The sequence below is a fragment of the Sprattus sprattus genome (assembly GCF_963457725.1).
Source record: "Sprattus sprattus genome assembly, chromosome: 2".
Classification (NCBI taxonomy): Eukaryota; Metazoa; Chordata; class Actinopteri; order Clupeiformes; family Clupeidae; genus Sprattus; species Sprattus sprattus.
In genome coordinates, this window is record NC_137921.1 from 48658771 (window position 1) to 48681270 (window position 22500).

At 44.0% G+C, this 22500-nt stretch overlaps 1 protein-coding gene across 2 annotated transcripts in view; it reads left to right on the plus strand.

The window, feature by feature from the left end:
- The window catches only part of swt1 (SWT1 RNA endoribonuclease homolog), a gene marked incomplete at its 3' end in the record, with an annotated part of 61150 nt that overhangs the window by 30786 nt on the left and 7864 nt on the right, over positions 1-22500 (plus strand). Inside the window, exons 16-17 of one of the 2 annotated variants that reach the window (XM_080832140.1) lie at positions 2399-2465; positions 13402-13469. In XM_080832140.1, the coding sequence (XP_080688266.1) occupies positions 2399-2465; positions 13402-13469 (135 nt within the window). Of the gene's footprint in view, positions 1-2398; positions 2466-3942; positions 4108-13401; positions 13470-22500 lie in introns of those variants that run through there. The other variant, XM_080832139.1, reaches the window with a different exon arrangement.

Below are 22500 nucleotides of genomic sequence, written 5' to 3' on the forward strand. Positions count from 1 at the left end.
TCGCTAAAACTAGTAGAAATGCTGCTGCTGCTGCTAGCTTGGCCATTTTAAATTTGATGATTTAATCAAATGTTTTGCATAACCTATGCCACAAGTTATAGTCTACAACTAAACAAGAGTATTACTAAAGCAATGGCACTACAAGAGGAGAAAAACTCTATAAATAATTTCTTTGTCAACATCAGCAAAACGTGGTTTGGGTTAACAGAATTCCTCAGTGAAGTGAACCCTGCATAAGATTGGCTTTGGCTTTGGCCACTTATGTTTCCGATAAAAATGGAACAAATTGGAAGATTACCATGAAGTTTTTGCCAATAAAATAGACAGAGTGAAGTCTTTGGAGGGTGGAGCTTAGGGGTGAAGATTTATGGAGAATGAAACGTGATTGGATAAAGTTGGGGCTTTGGGGCTGAGTAACCATTGTTATCAAGGGGTTCTGAATTCACCTGTCTACTTTATAACTTAAGGGTTGTGTTTTCGAAAGATTCCACTCTGGAGCCGATTTTCACAAGTTTGCAGATTCCAAAAAACGCTGTTGTCATGTGGATGATAGGCCAACACTCAACAAAGACATTTTAGTTAATGCCAAAACTTCCTTTTTACCGTTGTGTGGACACCCCCTCAGAATATCTCCGAAGCTATTGTTCACCTTTACCTCTGACTTGTCTCTTTGTCATTTACATTTACTAGTGCCCTTCTCTCCTAATTGGCCAGTTAAGGATTGAATAAAGTTGGATGATTATTCTGCAGTATACTGTGGCAGAGTTGTTTTATGAATAGGACAGTAAATTATTAATGTACTTGAAGATTATTACGTGTGTGTGTGTGTTGGTGGGGACGCATGTATTTTTAGCTAGCATTAGTGTATTTCAGATAGGACTGAGAGAAAATGTTCCTGTCTTCCTGTGATGTACCCTCAAATGAGCCCACTGCAGTGGCATCCTTGAGCTGAATTTAACAGAAAGAAGGATGCTGTGATTTTTAGAGGCAGTCAGTGTGTTGGTGGTATTGTGTGTGTGTGTGTGTGTGTGTGTGTGTGTGTGTGTGTGTGTCTGTGTGTCTGTGTGTCTGTGTGTCTGTGTGTCTGTGTGTCTGTGTGTCTGTGTGTGTTTGACAGACAGAGCAATGCCAATTGTGAGAGGTTTCCTAGGAGATAGCGACAATTTTTCATGTTTTTGAAGCAAAGCGGTGACTCATCAGAGCATCTGTATATCTCTCTCTCTCTCTCCCCTCCCCCTACTCCCTCTCTCTCCCTCTCCATCTTTCTTTCTCTGTCTTGTTCTCCCCTCTTCCTCTTCATTACATCTCCCTCTTTCTCTCTCTCTCCTCTCAGTCCCTCTTTCTTTTGTTGTTTTTTATCTTATTTCTGCCAGTCTCAGTTGTTCCATTCTTGCTCCTCCACCTCTTCTGTCATTTGATGTAACCCTTTCATCTTTTTCTCTTTTTTCTCTCTCATGTCTCCATTTCTCTCTGGGTCCTTCTGGTTCTCTCTGTTATTTATCTTATAGCTATGTTGTGTGTGTGTCTTTGTATCAATGTGTGTGTGTGTGTGTGTGTGTGTGTCTTTGTATCAATATGTGTGTGTGTGTGTGTGTGTGTGTGTGTGTGTGTGTGTGTGTGTGTGTGTGTGTGTGTGTGTGTGTGTGTGTGTGTGTGTGTGTGTGTGTCTGTCTGTCTTTGTATCTATGTGTGTGTGTATGTGCAGAGAATTCATTCTGTTTGATGGTGTCATCAGTTTGATGTTGAAACAGAGATAAGAGCTGTCTTTGAATGCTGTCTGACATTTTCTGTGTGTGTGTGCTTGCAAATGCACTTTTTGGTTAGTATCTCACACTCACACACACACACACACACACACTCACACACACACACACACACAGAGTGTCATTTGCACACTGCTGCATTTTAAAGTCTCTTGAAATGAAATGAAAAATTCAGTCTCCTGCATTCTTAACCACAGACCAGAGGGCTGTGCTCACACTGATCCCAGGTCAGGCTGTTGCTGGGCAGAACTGGGTTTAACTGTGGTGAGGGAGGTTCCCAGTGACCTCACCAAAAAATTCCAGGACAGTATCTTCTGGGAAACATGGTCTGAGTGACGTAGATGGATGTTTTGTGTGAATTTGTTAGGCTGTGGCCTGTGTGTGTGTGTGTGTGTGTGTGTGTTTGTGTGTGTGTGTGTGTGTGGGGGGGGGGGGGGGGGGGGGGGGTATTTAGTGTTGCACTGTAAAAGGGCATAGTGGCTGTGGCCTTTACACAATCTTCAAAACAGAAAGTGGTTTAAATAAATCAGTGACTGACCTAGTATATCATATCTCCCTCCCTCTCTCTCTCGCTCTCTCTCTCTCTCTCTCTCTCGCTCTTTCTCTCTCTCTTTTCCTATCTCTCCATCTCTCAGGCTTTTCTCAGCTGACCGCTCTGTAAATGATGCCCAGTCTCTCCTCACCTTTATACAAAACACTGAGGTATGACTCAACACACGTGCACACACATGTGCACGTGCGCACACACACACACACACACACAGAGGCCACAGCTTAACAAATTCACACAAAATTCCCATCCACACACCATACCTGTCAAGTCGTTGTTATGTATGTGACACTAAATCTCACTAAATGTCTCGGAGACTACACTCAAAAGCATGAAATGAGTGTGACTCAACGATGTTTCAATATTCGGCGGGTAAGCTCCTGCATCACTGCACAACTTCTTATCTGGACACACAAATGTATTCATATATTTGCATGTGTTGTCTTTTTGTTTGTGGGTGGTGGGAATGGCTTACGGATTTCAATCACTGACCTCATGAATTTCAATCATGTTAATTTCACAGCTATGACATATACACACGCATAGACACACACACAGCTAAAAAGAAAAATGATAATAACCCATCAATTAAAATTAAACAGAGGCAAAAACACGACACACTCATGTCACCTTGGATGTCATACAGTGCCCTCCACAATTATTGGCACCCTTAGTGAATACGGGCAAAACAGCCTATGAAAAACTGTGTCTTTGCTGTTTATCCTCTTGGTCTTTCACTCAAAATATTGACAAAATTCTTACCATTTCATTGAAGTAAAATTATAGAAAGATTTTTTTTTTTGTTTGACATTAAATAAAATATTTTTCTCCAAAACATGGGTGCCACAATTATTGGCACCCCTAGAAAATCTTATAACTTAAATCTAACTGAAGTATAATACCAATCATGTTTTACATTTTTAAGTTCACCTGTTTGATTAGGAACTCTTAAGTGGTCAATCATGACTTCCTGTTTCACTCGGGTATAAATATGAGGTGACACAGGCCAAATACCCTTAGTCATTCATCAAGATGGGAAAAACAAAAGAACATAGTGTCGAAGTGCGACAAAAAGTTGTTCAGCTGCAGAAATCCGGAAAAGGATATTAGAAAATATCTAAATAGTTGAAAATACCCATTTCCACAATCAGGGCAATAGTTAAGAAGTTCAAAGCGACAGGAGATGTAAGGAATCAGCCTGGAAGAGGACCTGTCTGTAAATTGACCCAGTGTAACAATGTAAAAAATGAAGTTTAGTGCTTTTTATGAACTTCCCCAAATCTCTGCATATATGTATATATTTTTGTTGGTTCCACTACTGGGCTCAGGTGTTGTTGCTAATGGGGCGATAATTGGTGTGACACACCTCAAGACTTTCCCTTGTTTGGAAGTCTGTTAAAGGGGTAAGCTGGGTGTCTTTAGTTCTCCGTTAACAAAATGAATAAGTAGTATGTATTTTTCAAAGTTTCCCATGATATGTGTTTTTTGTGTGATATTAGCTTGTTGTCTATCATATCCGGTAATTGCATCGTGTTGAATATGCAAATTAGCGGCGTTTAATACGTGTTAGATGTAAATGTTTGTCTAGCCATTAAATGGGTGCTAACTGGCTAATTCATTATTGTGTAGATACCAGCATTACCCTCGTGTGTGTGTAATCGCCCCTTACTGCTGTGTTGCAGGTATGTTGAGCCTGAGTGTGTACTTATATTTGAATTTGAAGTGAATACTTACATTTATAATCTGTCATGTACTATGTTTGTTTCTATGGTTGCAATTTTATCATTTACATAAATACACTATACGATCACTGTATGTTTTACTACTAGTGTTGTAGCTGGTAGGTTGTAATGGATGTAACACTGGACAGCATATGGTAGCTTACAAACTTTTCATTAGTTACCCTTGTTTGGAAGTCTGTTAAAGGGATACCAGCATTACCCTCGTGTGTGTGTAATCGCCCCTTACTGCTGTGTTGCAGGTGAATAAATTGATGACAGATTGTGCCCACGACTCCGCTACACGTTCCTTTACCATACAGACATTTTATTTATAATTATCGTAGCGGGCTGGTTAGAGTCCGTTACATAAACTGGTGCCGTGACCTTTCAAGGATTCCACTGATCAGCCGCCGCCGATCGCCGGGTGAAGTTGTCTGCGTGATCAAGCTGCGTGGTGAAGGTACTGTGTTCGAAGACCAGCGAATCCTCATTGTCATCAGTGTTCGTTTGTGAATAGCTTATCAATGAGTGAATGATGTTTAGATTTTGTTATTGATTTTTTTTTCATTTCATAAAAAAAAGGGTGTATATCTGAGAGAAAAATTCCCATAATTTTAGTTTTGTATTAAGAATATTCTGCTTACAGTATGGCTAGTGGACATTTTTTTGGTAATGTGACTCCTTGTGTTGGGAGAGGCAGAGGCCTAATGCCGTGTATGGGGGAGGAAGTTAAACAACTGGATTTCACAGACACTTTTGGAGTGGGCGGGAGCATAGCTGCACACTCTGTAGGATCCACACCTTTTACACAGACACCGCCTCCACTTGAAAGTTTAGGGTATGCACATGCAAAGGCAGACCATGTAGTACCATCTCCTGTAGGGCCCAAATCCTCCACACCCATTGTACCTGTCAGTGGCAGTGACCCATTAGCCGACCTCCGTGACCTGATTACTGAATTAGGAAATCAGATAGGAGATTCAATAGTCAGCCGGTTGTTTACCCCCAATCAACCTGTTTCCCCTCCATCTGTCCCAGTTTCTCCTGTGGTGGGAGACATCAGTTATGGCAGTAACACTCTGGACCTCTCCAAAGTAAATGTAGTTGTCAAGTCAGATGCCCGTGAACCTGCTGTATTCAGAGGTGAAGCATCTGACAAGTGCACAGTGCAAGAATGGATTGAGATGATGGAAATATATTTGAAAAAAAAGAAATACCCTGCTTCTGATCAAGCTGATGAGATAATGAGTCATTTGATGGGGAAGGCTAAGAAAATTGTGAAGGTGGGATTAAGGAGTAGCTCCATTCCTGACAATGCAGTCCAGCCAGAAATGGTATATGATATTCTCAGGCGTTACTTCAGTGAGAGTCCTGCATCATGCTTGCCGTTGGCAGACTTTTATGCCACTCAACCCAGTGTTGGAGAAAATCCAGTGGATTATTGGGTGCGGTTAAACACAGCGGCTGAGCAGGCAGATCGTCACCTGAAACTGCAGGGCAGGAAGTTAGAAAATATGAGTTCCGAGATCTCAATGATGTTCATTAGGAACTGCAATGAAGCTGAGCTGTCCAGTGTGTTTAAGGGCAAACCAATGAGTAGATGGACGGCTATGGAAGTGCAGGAGGCCATTGATGAATATCAAAGAGAGTACCTGTCTAAGAGAAAGCTGGGGAAAGTGAAACCGCTCCAGGTGGCTGCTGCTGCTGCTTACTCTACGGTAGATGTCGAACAGGAGGTGAGACAGAGTGTGCCCAGTCCACACGGCCCAGTCAGGCCTAGTGAGTCCTTGAGTGGAGAGGGGGCTGCGTTCGAGCGTGTCCTGTGTATGTTAGATAGGGTGCTGGAGAGGACCAACCAGGCTACCCCACAAGGTGCTACACAGTCAGGGCCCTGGGTTCGGGTCTCACCCTGCCGTGTATGTGGCGACAAAGCTCACTCCACAAGATCACACTGTATGAGGGAGAGGAGATGCCTTGCATGCTTTGCAGTCGGACATCAGAGAAGGGAGTGCACAGTGCGTGGAACCGCTGACCTCAACCATACAGCACCCGCCCAGGAAAACTGATCTACCCACATGTTGGAGGGGGCAATGTGGGTGCATTTAGTCAGTCCCTCAGATTTGATGATGACATGCTTTCAGTTTATGAAGACAGTTGCAAGTCTGCCCCTAGTGGTAGTGTGATAGTATGTCAGAATGTACATAATTTAAGGAAATCTGATTCTCTTTTCTATACCGATGTTGTTGTGAGAAAGCAAGTCTCATTGCATGCGTTGATTGACAGTGGGTCAATGGCTTGTACAATGAGCGAAGAGGCGGAACAAAAGTTACAGAGTGCTGGCCTATGTCCTGAGATCTGCCATTTGAATACTGATCTTGTGCTAGTAGGTTGTGGCGGAGTGCAAGTCAAACCTAAATGTGTGTATCAGTTACAAATGAATGTCTATGGACAAGAAGTTAGTGTACCTACACTGGTTGTTCCAGGGCAGCACGATGAAATGATACTGGGTTCAAATGTGATTAAACACCTGATTCACCAACTCAAACAAACCCCGAGTTACTGGCGTGTCATGAACAAGCCTGAATCCACAAATGACCCAGCAGTTGAGCACTTCCTTAACATGTTGTCTGGAATTAACAGGTGGAAGGGGAACGTGATTCCTGACATCGTAGGAACAGTCAAGTTGGCCCAAGCTGTGACATTGTTGCCCCATCATGAACATCTGGTGTGGGGTAGGCTGCCAGCCAATGCACCTGTCTCTGAGGGAAGTGCCGTTTTTGTTGATGCACCACGTTCTCAGCCCCACAAGAAAAACCTCATGGTGGGGAGAGCTGTTGCCACGATGTCGGGAGACCGCTGGGTGCCTGTTAAAATCATAAACTCAAGTGACAAACATGTAACATTGAGACGAAATGCTAAAGTGGCTGATGTTTTTCCATGTGTTGCTTTAGAAGACTTGGATGTGAATGTGACTCGTACCTCTCCGAAGAATCTCCAGGTGCACAGCCAGAGTGTGCGTGAGGTTGACACTAGTGGTCTTCCTTCACCCCCGACTCACTACAGTGACGCCCTGCAGAGACTTGGGTTGAGTGACATTGACATTGATTCATGTGACGTGTCAGATCACTGGAAAGGACAGTTAGTCGGTCTGATACAGAAGTTTGAGGGGTTATTTTCCAGGAGCAAGTTAGACTGTGGTGAAACCCCTGGGTTTGTCCATCGAATCCACCTCACGGACGCCCGTCCATTCAGACTTCCTTACCGGCGTGTTCCGCCAGGGCATTACCAAAAGCTGAGACAAGTGCTGTCTGAGATGGAGGAGATGGAAATTATCCGAAAGTCTTCCAGTGAGTGGGCGTCACCCCTGGTACTCGTATGGAAGAAGAATGGTGATTTGAGAGTGTGTGTGGACTATCGTTGGCTGAATTCCAGGACCGTCAAAGATGCTCACCCGTTACCCCATCAGGCAGACTGTCTCGCTGCTATGGGGGGCAGTGCGTTCTTCAGCACCATGGACCTAACATCAGGATATTACAATATCCCCATGTGTGAAGAAGACAAGAAGCTGACAGCCTTTACCACGCCCATGGGTCTGCACGAGTTCAACCGCATGCCTCAGGGTCTGTGTAACGCGCCAGCCAGCTTTATGCGCCTTATGACCAACATCTTCGGCGACCAGAACTTTTTGACACTGCTGTGCTACTTAGATGACGTTTTGGTCTTTGCACCTGATGAAGGTGAGGCTTTGAGGCGGCTCGAGATGGTGTTCAGCAGGCTGAGTGCACACAGGCTGAAGCTTGCGCCCAAGAAGTGCCATTTCCTTCAGCGAAGTGTAAAGTTCCTGGGCCATGTCATTGACGAAAGTGGTGTATCAACTGACCCGGAAAAGGTGCAGGCAATTGTTGCCATGACTGAAAAGGCACTGATGGGAAATGATGATGCCACGCCTTCTCCAAAGAAGATAAAGTCTTTTTTGGGGATGGTGATGTACTATCAGCGCTTCATTCAGAACTGTTCTGGTATTGCTAAACCTCTCTTTGCATTGACTGCAACACCAAAGAAGAACAAGGGTCAGGTGAGGGGTAGTGCTGCCTTTAAGAAACTCAAGCCTAGTGACTGGACGAGTGAACATCAGAAGTCGTTTGAACTATTGAAATCCGCCCTACTCGAGTCAGTTGTCTTAGCTCATCCTGATTTCAGCCGGCCTTTCGTTCTGTCAACTGATGCGTCTCTTGACGGGCTGGGTGCAGTCATCTCTCAGGTGCCAGAGGGGGAAAACAAGGCCCGTCCCATTGCCTTCGCAAGTAAGTCTCTCACCCATGCCCAGACTAGGTACCCTGCACACCGGCTGGAGTTTCTGGCCCTCAAGTGGGCAGTCTGCGAGAAATTCAGTCATTGGCTCAAAGGTCACGAGTTTACCGTCTGGACAGATAATAACCCGTTAACATACATACTGACCAAACCGAAGTTGGACGCATGTGAGCAAAGGTGGGTGGCGAAGTTAGCGCCGTACAACTTTTGTATCAAGTACATTCCTGGCAGAAAAAACATTGTCGCAGACGCTCTCAGCAGGCAGCCCTTTGTTCAGAGTCACGTTAGTAAGAGGCTGGTGTCTGAGTCATACGGAACTCTGCTTGAAGAAGCAAAGCAGATAAAAGAGAACACCATACAGGAAGTCTTCAGACTGAGTACCAATCAACAAGGTATCGAATGCCTCACACCCACCACTACACTGGAGCACCACTCACTTGACAATGATGAGGTGAAAGCAGTGCTTGAAGGTCATGTTGAGTGGGAAATGGGCTCGACAGGAAGAGCCGTCTCTTGGCTTGCTCATGATGTTCAGCAGTTGACTGCTGGTCAAAGTCCATTACCTGTGTTCTCCATCAAGGAGCTCCAAGACGAACAGCAACAGGACAGGGCGTTGTCCAGGGTCCTGTTTTATGTGACTCGTGGTAGGCGACCGTCGAGAAGGGAAAGGGTTCATGAGACAGGCATAGTCTTGAAAATGCTCAAGCAGTGGGACAAGCTCAAGATGTTGGATGGACTCCTTTATAGAGTGAGCAAAGACCCTCTGACTGCGAAGAAAAGGGTCCAGTATGTGGTTGCAGCCTCGTTAGTCAAGCAAGCGCTGCAGGGTATTCATGATGATGCGGGCCATCAAGGGCAGTACAGAACATTGTATTTGGCGAGGCAGAGGTTCTTTTGGGCGGATATGGAACAGGATGTCAGAGAGTATGTGAAAACCTGCAAGCGATGTGTGGTCAGCAAGACTCCTGAACCAGAAGCAAGAGCCCCTCTTGAAAGTATTAGAACCACGAGCCCACTTGAACTGGTCTGTATTGACTTTTGGTCAGCGGAAGACTCGAATGGGAAAAGTGTTGATGTGTTGGTAGCTACTGATCATTTTACTAAGATGGCCCATGCCTATCTCTGCCACGATCAAACTGCAAAGCAAGTTGCACGTACACTCTGGGATAAATACTTTTGTGTCTATGGGTTCCCTGAAAGGATTCACTCTGACCAGGGTGCAAATTTCGAAAGTGAATTGATTCGAGAGTTATTGCAAGTTGCTGGAGTGAAGAAGTCTAGGACCACGGCTTACCATCCGATGGGGAACGGGAACGTTGAGCGGTTCAACAGAACCTTGGGTAGCATGATCAGAACCCTCCCTCCAAGAGCAAAACAGAGATGGCCGCAGATGTTACAGACCCTGGCGTTTGCATACAACTGCACTGCACATGAGTCAACTGGGTATGCACCCTTCTATTTAATGTATGGAAGAGTACCACGTCTACCTGTTGACGTTATGTTTCAGAGTGCTGAAAGGGACTGTGACATTGCTGACTATGATCAGTATGTTGTTAAGATGAGGCAAGATCTCAAGGAGGCTATGACTACTGCACAATCCAACACTCTCTCTAGCCAAGAACGTCAAGCTGAACAGTACAACAAGAAGATGAAAGGCAACCTCATTGTGGAAGGTGACCGGGTGTTGTTGGCGAACAAAGGGGAGCGTGGACGCAGAAAACTGGCAGATAGGTGGGGGTCGACTCCATATGTCGTTGTCTCTGCTGACCCTAGGTGCCATACTTACCGTGTCAGGAACACTTCCAATGGACAGGAGCGCGTCGTTCATCGGAACTTGCTTCTTTTGGCTAACTTCCTGCCAATTGAGACAGAAAATGAGGTTGATGAATCATTCTTAAGTGAATCATGTGAGTCAAGGAATGAACAGAACGACTTATCTTCTGAAGATTCACATGTCACAGACTCAGAAGTTGACAAGTCAGTTTGGACTGCCAGTTGGGTGGCAGAGGCTTCTGCCTCCAACGAGATACCTGAGGGTTCTAACACACAGGGCACTGACTTGGCGGTGCAGTTGAACACAGGAGAGACTGGTGAGCCAAGCAATCCTCTACCAGAACCCCATGTGCCTGCCAGTCATAGTGACGATCAGAGATCTCAAACCTCCATGAAACTTTCCACTGTCAGTAGTTCCCCCAGTAGTAGGGTGAGTGTAGTTAAAACACGTGTGGGAAGAATAGTTAAACCCATGAATCGGCTGATTCAGAACATGACACAGCAATATGCTCAACACACAAACAGTTCTGTTCATAGTTTAGCTAGAACACTGATGCATTAACACATAGAGAAGCACGCACACTGATCCACTAACAAGAGAGTGAGTGATCATTATTTTTTTTCATGCCCAGTCAGGTATCAGTAGTCATTCTGAAATTAGATAGGTAGTGTATAAGGCACACCTGTAGCAAGTAACCTGTAGGGGGGTCTGCACAACCCTCTATAGTCGCTTTCCCTTTGAGTTGGGTAACACATATGTTGCAGTATACTGTGAAGTATACTTTGTTCAGTGATACTGATACAGGTCTTTTAGTATTGGGCTTGTAGTGATATTTTGGTGAAGTTCAAAGGGGAGTATGTAACAATGTAAAAAATGAAGTTTAGTGCTTTTTATGAACTTCCCCAAATCTCTGCATATATGTATATATTTTTGTTGGTTCCACTACTGGGCTCAGGTGTTGTTGCTAATGGGGCGATAATTGGTGTGACACACCTCAAGACTTTCCCTTGTTTGGAAGTCTGTTAAAGGGGTAAGCTGGGTGTCTTTAGTTCTCCGTTAACAAAATGAATAAGTAGTATGTATTTTTCAAAGTTTCCCATGATATGTGTTTTTTGTGTGATATTAGCTTGTTGTCTATCATATCCGGTAATTGCATCGTGTTGAATATGCAAATTAGCGGCGTTTAATACGTGTTAGATGTAAATGTTTGTCTAGCCATTAAATGGGTGCTAACTGGCTAATTCATTATTGTGTAGATACCAGCATTACCCTCGTGTGTGTGTAATCGCCCCTTACTGCTGTGTTGCAGGTATGTTGAGCCTGAGTGTGTACTTATATTTGAATTTGAAGTGAATACTTACATTTATAATCTGTCATGTACTATGTTTGTTTCTATGGTTGCAATTTTATCATTTACATAAATACACTATACGATCACTGTATGTTTTACTACTAGTGTTGTAGCTGGTAGGTTGTAATGGATGTAACACTGGACAGCATATGGTAGCTTACAAACTTTTCATTAGTTACCCTTGTTTGGAAGTCTGTTAAAGGGATACCAGCATTACCCTCGTGTGTGTGTAATCGCCCCTTACTGCTGTGTTGCAGGTGAATAAATTGATGACAGATTGTGCCCACGACTCCGCTACACGTTCCTTTACCATACAGACATTTTATTTATAATTATCGTAGCGGGCTGGTTAGAGTCCGTTACATAAGCACACCGTGAGGAGGATGCCAGAAAAAAAGCCTTTGCTGTCGATCAACAACAAACTAAAGCGCCTACAGTTTGCCAAATGTAAGTCAGACTTTCATTGAGACCAAGTTATATGGTCAGATAAGACCAAAATAAAGCTTTTTGGCAACAAACATCAGATGTGGGTTTGCTGTAGACAGAAAGATAGCCATACAGAAAAGCACCCCATACCCACTGTGAAGTATGGTGGCGGATCTTTGATGTTGTGGGGCTGTTTTTCTTCCAAAGGCCCTCAACATCTTGTTAGGATACATGGTATCACGGACTCCACTAAATACCAGCAGATATTAATTGAAAACCTTACAGCCCCCTCTAGGAAGCTTAAAATGGGCCGTGGTTGGACCTTCCAGCAGGACAATGATCCGAAGCACCCCTCAAAATCAACACAAAAATTGTTCACCGACTGCAGAATAAAGGTTTTGCCATGGCCATCACAGTCCCCCAAACTAAACCCCATAGAAAATTTGTGGAAAGAGCTGAAGCCGAGTCTACAAGCGTTGACCTAAGAATCAGAAGGATCTGGAGAGATACTGTATGTAGGAATGGTCTCAGATCCCGTGCCATGTGTTCAACCTCATCTCGCATTATAGGAGAAGACACAGAGCTGTTATCTTGGCAAAGGGAGGCTGCTTAAAACATTAAATTAAGGGGTGCCAATAATTGTGGCACACCTGTTTTGGAGAATAATATTTCTAATTTTTTTTTTCTTTCAATAATTTTACTTCAATGAAAAGGTACGATTTTTGTGAATATTTTAAGTGAAAGACCAAGAGGATAAACAGCAAAGACATATTTTTTCATAGCCTGTTTTGGTCACATTCTAGCCTGATGATGGACGTCATACTCATAATTCTAGTCAGAATATGAGTCTGATACTGCTCCATTGGCCTGTGATTATGGGGCGTGTTTCAAACAAAATGCCTCTTCGCTAAATTGGATATACCTAGAACCAGTCAGGGCAACGTAGTATGACCATCGGGGCCAGCTGATACATTAGACTTTTACCGGATCCCGTAGGAAGGATGGCAAAAATATCTTTTCGATCGACAAATACCTCGATAGCATGTCTCTGTTCCTCTTTCAAAATGAATGCTCTCCAGCGGCAGCCATTCAGTACTTCTTCCACCACTGGTAAACTCAAGTCAAGTCAAGTCAAATGTATTTTATAAATCACATTTGAAAACAGCTCACGCTGACCACGCTAAAATATCAAAACAAATAGAAAACAGAAACAAAACAATTCGATCACAAATTAAATACAAATCAAATAGAAAAACAGAAGCAACACACTCAACTAAGCATCTATATACACATTAAAAGAACATGTACACCTCTAAAAGAAAGTGGTTTTGAGCCTAGACTAAAGGGGGTTCCAAACTGTTTTGGAATCAGGTTTCTGTGTGTGTGTGTGTGGACATAGTATGTGAATCCTGGAAATATCTGAAATGTGATTTGAGGTGTGTGTGTGTTTGACCATGTTGTGTGTGATGTGTGTGTGTTTGAACATGTTGTGTGTGATTTTGTAGATTGCTGTGCTAGATCCTCGCGTCACTGCTCAGGTCCTATACGATTGTCTGTCACAGGAGGAGTACAGGTAGGTTACACACATGCACACACACACACACACACATACACACATACACACTCGCACACACATGCTCACACACTCGCACACATACCGGTAGACATGCAAAACCTCATCATTCGACACTTACCAATAAGCCCTCAACATACACTAAGCACATTACTTTTCAACAAATGTGCAACACGTGGATTTTCTCTTCATTGTTGCATGGACAGTGGTGACTTATGTTTTCATATTGTTTCATGGAACCTACTTGTCAGCCATAGCTCATGACGACAGTTCACGATGTTATTCAATGAGATTTGGCTTAGATGAGGTCATAAACTATAAGTGTTTGTAAATCCTGACAGGATGGTGCAATATTTCATTTCATTTCATCTAATGGATTAAGGATTCTTAGAAAGCACATTCACCGTCGCCGCAATGCTTGTCCTGGACTTGTTATGAGGTTACATTGTTGTTGTGTGTGTGTATGCGTGTGTGTGTGTGTACGTGTCAGAGAGAGAGAGAGAGAGAGAGAGAGAGAGAGAGAGAGAGAGAGAGAGAGAGAGAGAGAGAGAGAGAGAGAGAGAGAGAGAGAGAGAGAGAGAGAGAGAGAGAGAGAGAGAGAGAGAGAGAGAGAGAGAGAGAGAGAGAGAGAGAGAGAGAGAGAGAGAGAGAGAGAGAGAGAGAGAGAGAGAGAGAGAGAGAGAGAGAGAGAGAGAGAGAGAGAGAGAGATTTGATTTTATAAAAACCTTTATTTGGGTACCCCAATCAGGCCCCTCTCATACAAAGTACATTATATTCAACAAATTAAACACAAGGCTAAATTATTGCAACACCAGCGCAAATAATAACTCATCATTGAACACAGAACACAGAGCACCCTGATAACACCACAGATCTTCAAACACCTCAATTGCACTCATCAACTTATAAAAATGAAAATCAATCAAAATCCTGGACTTCATTAAGTTCTTGAAAACATGAATAACATCCCCTGGTTTCTGTTGAACCATGTTCTTCCTGCTCAAGTACACTGCAAGCTTAGCTTGCCCAATTGTAAAGTTTATCAGTTGACATTTTGATCTCTCCATCCTATTGTACGTGAAACCAAGGATGAAGCCCTGCTTGGTGAACACTGTCCCCAAAGAAAAAAACATTGCACTTAACATACCAAACAAAGCACCTAGTCTGAAACATTCCATGAAGCAGTGAAAAATTGTCTCTCTTTCCAGGCAGAAAGGACACCTGTCACATATTGCAGAGTTCATTGAAGATGTTAGGGCATTTACTGCAATGGCCCCATGCAAAATCCTCCATTGTAGGTCGCCCGTTCTTTTATTAAGTGGAGCCTTGTAAATAGTTCTCCACACTGGTTTAGTTTCGTCTTTGATACCAAGCCTCGCTCTCCACACTGTGTCCATTCTACCCTTCAAAGAGTTCTTGTTTAGCACCTTAACTAGGTTTCTATACAACACCTTCCCTGTAACAGAAAAAAAATCACACATTTCTAGCTCTTCAAAGTCTAGCAGGGGATTTGTGTGACATGTTTCGAGCAGAGCAGGTGAGATTTCGATGCATGGAAACACATCATTGTCATCACAGACAGCACTGCCTTTGGCATAATCCTCCAGAAGCCTTCTCTCCTGGAGGCTGAGAACACCAGCAAGCTTGGAAAGAAATCTTCCCACATACCTCATGGATTTTATCCCCAGGAAAGAAGCCACTGCTTGGGAATTCTTTAAATCGCCACCCGCCATGTCGACAATGTGGCGCAGTTGAAAAGCTTTTTGGGTGCGGAGCAAATCTGTAAGACCGGGCACGTCCACCCCAGACACGTCCAGTCGAGCCCCAAACACAATGGGCTCTTCCAGAAGCCAATGCAGGGAGGATTGTGCATCACACCACCTATGAGTAAACAGTCCCCATACCTTGAACAGGCTTGTGTAAAATGCTGGTAATCCACCGTAAGAAAGTTTCTTATTATCCATCTGGAAAAGAGCAATGTCCAGACCCATACCACCGATTCCACGTAGGATACTATGGGCTAGGGGTCTCCACACCAGATCACTCGGTCCGGCCAGCAGCTTCTGGATGAACTGCAGCCGGTAGGCATCTCTCCTGCTGGCCAGGTTTACAAGTCCTTGTCCCCCATCCTCCTTCGAGAGAAAAAGAACTGCTTGGGGGACCCAATGCAGCTTGTCCCAGAAAAAGTTCACCATCTCCCTTTGTAAGTTTTCAATGAGACTGACAGAAGGTTCAACACATGCAAATTTGTGCCAAAGTGCAGAGGCCACCAAGTTATTAATGATGAGCGTGCGTCCCCTGTAAGACAACTGAGGAAGCAGCCACTTCCATTTCTCCAGACGTCCTTTAACCTTGTCCAAAACCCCCTCCCAGTTCTTTTGAACAGTAGTGTCATCACCCAAGAAAATCCCAAGGTACTTCAAACCCCCCTTTTTCCAAGACAGGCCCCCCGGTAGCACTGGGCGTTTCCCTCTCCACTCTCCTAGCAAGAGAGCTTCGCTTTTCCCCCAGTTCACCCTTGCAGAGGACAGCAGCTGGAATTCATGTACAGTACTTTCTAACAGTTGTAAATCCTCCTCATCATTCACAAAAACAATTACATCGTCTGCATAAGCAGACAAAAAAAAACAGTCATTGCAATATGGCACAGAAAGGCCTTTCAGGTTAGTGCGCAGGTTATGGAGAAGTGGCTCTATGGCAATAGAGTATAACATCCCCGACATTGGACACCCCTGCCTTACCCCCCTTTTAACTTTAAAAGGAGCACTGAGGCCGCCATTCACCTTAACAATGCTTTCGATGTCATGATACATAGTTTTGACCATTGAGCTAAACCCCACACTGAAGCCCAAAGACTCCAATGTATGCCACAAGTATTGGTGCTCTACCCGATCGAAAGCCTTCTGCTGGTCTAAGGAAATCAGCCCAGCATTTATCCCCAGACTTCCAGACACTGTCAACAAATCTCTGATTAAGGCAATATTATCAAAGATAGAGCGGTCAGGTATGCAGTACGACTGATCAGAATGTACCACTTGTGCCAACACTTTTTTCAGTCTCATCGCCAGCGCTTTGGACAGGATTTTATACTCAGTACACAGAAGAGAGACAGGGCGCCAGTTGCCTATGTCCTGCAGATTCCCTTTCTTGGGCAGCAGTGTTATGACCGCCCTTCGACAGCTAAGAGGTAGTGAGCCACTTTTCAGACTTTCGCTGAGCACTGATAGGAGGTCACGTCCAATGGTGGACCAGAAAGCCTTATAGAACTCAACGGGTAAGCCGCAAATTCCGGGACTCTTCCCGTTTGACGTGCTCATAAGAGCCTGCTCAAGTTCCAGTAGCGTCAGAACCTCGTCCATCTCAGAACAAGAGTCCTCAGCCACTTTGGGCAACCCATTAAAAAAAGCACTGTCAAAAGTGTCACCATGCACCAACTCACTCTTGTACAGATCCGCATAAAAACGCATTGCACAATTACGTATCTGAGCCGGCTCGGTCAGCTCCTGGCCTGTCACAGACCGTAGAGCATGTATGCACCTGCTCTGGCCATTCTTCCTTTCCAAGTTAAAGAAAAATTTGGTTGGGGCATCCATTTGGGTGACATTCTGAAAGCGAGAGCGGACCAGAGCTCCCTGCGCTCTGACACCCAGCAGCTCTGCTAGTCTGCCCTTTTTAGCATCAAGGAGTTTGATGTGTTTTTTATCTCCTGTGCTTGTAGTTGACCCTTGTAATTTTAGGATTTCATCCTCCAACACTTTCAATGAGGAAATTATTTCTCCTGTGACATTAGCAGTGTACTGCTGGCAAAACTGTTTGATTTGCGTTTTGCCGTAATCCCACCATTGCTGCAGGGAAGTAAAGAAAGCCTTCTGCTGCCTAAACCCCTCCCAGAAAAAAATTAAAGTGTCTTTAAAGTGCTTGTCCTCCAATAGTGCCGTGTTAAAGCACCAGTAGGCACTCCTGTGTTTTGACGCCACGATGGAGACATTGCACACAACTGCACTATGGTCCGAAAAAGCCGTTGGCAAGATTAGGCAAGACCGTAAAAGGTTAAGGTGGTGCCTAAATACATAAATCCGATCAAGTCGCGCTAACGCAATATAATTATCTCTGGTGTGAGCCCATGTATACTGCCTATCTCCTTCATGCAGGTTCCTCCACACATCACACAGTCTATAGACATTAGTCAGCTGTGTTATAGCTTTTTGGGAGGCGACATGCGGCTCCAGATGATTCCTGTCCAGCCTGTCATTTTCAGTGCAATTGAAATCGCCACCCATAAAAAAAACATCTTCTTGTTCTAAATCTTTTAGTACTTCATTGACTTTACTAAAAAACAAAACTCTTTCCCTACCTAATGTGGGGGCATACACATTCAGAAAAACCATGCTGTGACCCTCAAACATGGCCTTTACTTTTAAAAGTCTACCTTCAACTATCTCCTCCACTTGGCACGAGATGGGCAGAAAAGCCTTAGAAAAAAGGACCGCCACGCCCCCACTTAGGGAAGTTTTGTGGCTCATTATAATCTGTCCATCCCATTCTCTTCTCCAATCAGTTTCATTTTTAAAATCACTGTGTGTCTCTTGAGTCATCATGACATCCACTTTCTTCAGTTTAATGAAATCATACAAAATAAGTCTTTTTTTACCCTCTCTCGCACCATTTAAATTTAAGGAGCCAATCCTGATGGTGTTACACATATTGAAAAGCTAAGTGGACTTTTCACCACGCAACTTCACTCTCAACTTATTTATTATTTTGCGGAGGCGATATACCTCCGGGTCCGCAAAAGCCCCCTCCTTTATCAACAAAACAGCGTCATTCACAAACTGCGGGCAGTCCGGAAAAAAGCGTTCCACCTCAACTTTCCGCCTCCCCTTCGTGTCATGCAGAAAGCTGTTAATACTCTCTGCCGTGTACTTCCTATCCTCGCTGGAGGAGAGGTTTAAATCCCCCTGCGAGCAATCAGACCAGTTCGAGTCGATGGATTCACCATCACTATCCTGCTCTACATTTGCGTCTTCATCCTTCTTCATTTTAGACACGTTTTCTTCCACCCGGTCTGTCTTTCTTTTCACCGGTGTTTTAAAAACCGTGTCTATGTCAATAGGCTGCGCCTCCTCTACTACCGTCTGCGGAGCTGCCAGTGTCTCTAATGACAGCCCTTTATTGCCTTCAGGTGCACCTCCACCCGCAGCCAGCTCCTCAGCTAAAAAGATCGCCACAGCAGGCTCAATCACTGCCGCATCACCCGCCACTGTTTCCGTGCAAAGCACAAAAAGTTCACCATCGGATTTCACATCCCCCTCAAGTCTGCTTCCCTCAGTCATATTCACCGAGGGCTCCACCTCAGTGGCAGGGGGAACGCCTGTGGAGGACTCGGCACCATTGCTTTCACCTGGAGTATTCTCCTTTGCAGCGTTGTCGCCTTTATTAGGACAATTGCGCACGACGTGCCCCTCTCTACCGCAACTGAAACACTTCAGTGCAGTGTCCGACGTTGCAAACACTAAATAATCGAACCCATCCACCCTAAACTTAAGGGAAAGTTCTAACTCATCCATGCCACTGTTAAGAACCATATACACCTGCCTTCTGAAAGACACTAGGTGCCGCAGAAGGGGCGATTTACACCCCAGAGGGATTTTCCGAACGGAAGAAACAATGCGGCCATACCGCTGTAACTCATTAACAATAAGTTCATCTTTAATGAACGGGGGTACATTTGAAAGTATAATTTTCTTAGAGGGGGTACTAAGTGGGAGGACTTGTGTGAGGGAATCATGGATTACTATCCCCTTCCCAACTACCTCAATGGCTTTCTGAACCGTGCTTAGAAACAAAACCACCGCACCATTCATCCGTGAAGCAGACTTCACGTTCTCGTGCCCAATAATATTACCGATTGCCAGACTAATATCTTCCACGCTTGCAACACTTTCCACCTTTACCCCATGTTTTCTTGTTAATTTTTCGAACTCCATGCTTCCACCGGCCGCCATACTCCCAGCAAACGCCGGTTGCAGACTCCACGGGGAAACACACGTGTTATTTACTCCGCCAAACTACAAGTAGTTGTGAAACTAAGTGCCAATAAATTAAATCAATACACAAACACGCATATAAACAACAAACAAAGGGAGAAAAGATAGAAATAGAGCTTGTTCACTCACACTCAACACGCAGCTCACTCACGCACGTCCGTTCAGGTCGAGAGAGAGAGAGAGAGAGAGAGAGAGAGAGAGAGAGAGAGAGAGAGAGAGAGAGAGAGAGAGAGAGAGAGAGAGAGAGAGAGAGAGAGAGAGAGAGAGAGAGAGAGAGAGAGGAAGTGAGTGTTTGTGAGAGAGAGAGAGAGAGCGAGAGAGAGAGAGAGAGAGAGAGAGAGAGAGGAAGTGAGTGTTTGTGAGTACAAAGAGAGAATGAGTATTGTCAGCTCTGTTACCAGAGTCTAGTTTCAGCATTGTTGCATCACAATCCCCCACCCACACTCTATTACAGTTCTAAGAACCCCTCACATTATTTCCCTGATTCTGAAGAAGTTGGATAATGGATCCCTGAATTAGTAATGATTGCTATCAAAGGTATAGTCCACTCTCCGATGATGAGCAAAAGCAAAAACCAACAAGTAAAGGGAAATAATTAAGATAAAGTCAAATGAACATAAGCAAACTAAATCTAAAAGTGATATAAATACAATGGTTAGGAACAAATCAATAAAAGCAAAACATTTGGATAATAAAGCAGAATAAAACCACCAAACCACAACAAAACAACAACAATTTATGATTAAAATGATGTCTATCTTGTCTATAATTCATTTAATTTAATATGTGTGTGAGACAAAGAGAGAGAAAGATATATATTGTGTGTTTTAGTGTGTGTGTGTGTGAGAGAGACAGTCATATTGTGTGTTTGTGTGTGTGTGTACATGTGCGTGTGTGTGTGAGATAGACAGAGAGATATTGTGTGTGGGTTTGTGTGTGTGTTTGTGAGAGAGAGACAGTGATATTGTGTGTGTGTGTGTGTGTGTGTGTGTGTGTGTGTGTGTGTGTGTGTGTGTGTGTGTGTGTTTGTGTTTGTGAGATAGAAACAGTGATATTTTGTGTGTGTGTGGGTGTATAGTAGCTGGTGCTAGGCAAAGATCATGGGCATGAGCCCCCTTTTCATTTGTCTAGATTGAATTGATGTCTTCTCCTCTAGAGCTCCCTGTGGTTCAGACACTAGACTTAAACAGGGAGATTGGATTACAGTCTTAATCCAGCTAACAGTAATGTTATATTCCTTCATAAGTGTTATTGCATTCTGCTGCTTTAATATGCAATGCCTTATTTTGATAGTCCATTAGAATGAAATATTAATGTGTTCGAGTGCACTGGGCCAGTTTGCTAACAGCCTGTTTTTGTCTTATTCACGCACAATCACACACACACACACACACACACACACACACACACACACACACACACACACACACACACACACACACACACACACACACACACACACACACACACACACACACACTGTTACGTGTACGGTTCAAATGCATAAAACATAAAGGGGAGGCCACGCAGAATTTACAATAATATAATAATGTATTCATTGTTACAAAGTTATAGTTATATAATAATTATAGCAAAAAGTGTGGTTAAAGCCAGTGTTATGAATAGAAACCAAAGATGTAGTGTAAAGTCAGTACAGGGTTAAAGCAAAACAAACGCGACTACGACAATCCAAAATCCATCGATAATCAACAATCCAATCTCTATTCAACGACCAATGATAACCAAATGTAGGGAAGACCAAAGCTCTCCCGTCTGCCGGCTTTTTTAGCCCATCTAATCAATAATACACCTGTCCTCAATCACCTGCTGTGGAGATAGAGAGAACAGGCATGCAAATATCACAGGGCGGGGCCTAGACCCGCCAGGGTCGTAACAAACACAAACACACACACACACACACACACACACACACACACACACACACACACACACACACACACACACACACACACAGACACACACACACACACACACACACACACACACACACACACACACACACAGTATCCCTCTGTTGCCAGTTGCTCTGTTATTACTCAGGGACCTGTATGCTCTGTAACTGCATAATAAGCCTCTGATGATATCAGTTGATTTTGAAGCAAAGGAAAAACATCTGCATACTTTTTCTGGTTGATAGTAGAGTTGCCTTGATGAAGCTTATTATCAGTACTCACACACACACTCAAGCCTACAGCCAGTGACAAATCAGTACTCACACACACTCAAGCCTTTAGCCAGTGACAAATCAGTACTCACACACACTCCAGCCTATAGCCAGTGGCAAATCAGTACTCACACACACTCAAGCCTGTAGCCAGTGGTAATATAGACAATGATAGACAAGAAGTAACAACAAACTACGATAAACTCCTTGTTGCCGATGATGTAATGTTCTTTTCATCCTAAAAGAAGACAGACAGACAGGCACATACATACATGTTTGAAGGGTTTCATACTAATTATAGACCCACACACACAAATTGTATAGTCTTGCTTGCGTCTTGCGTGTCTGGGAGAAGAGAGAAGGTCAGACACTCTCTCTCAAACACACAGATTCACACACTCACACACACACACACACACACACACACATGTACACACGCACACACATACACACACACACACACACACACACACACACACACACACACACACAGCTTTGCCTCCGTATGTGACCCTGCTGTGTGTGAGAGCTCTGCTGGTTCTGGTGGCGGTTCACGCTGCTTGTTAAAGTTCATTGCGCAACATGTTTGCTTTTCCCTCTGTTCTGCCATCATGGAACCTTGCTGCCATGAGTCATAGTCTTCCTCTCTATAATTACCCATGATATCCTTCTTTGTGTGTGTGTGTGTGTGTGTGTGTGCGTGCGTGTGTGTGTGTGCGTGTGTGTGTGTGTTTGTGCTAGTACGCACTGTTCATGCTACTCATGCTGACCATTTTGGAGGGGTTGTACAAAGGGAGC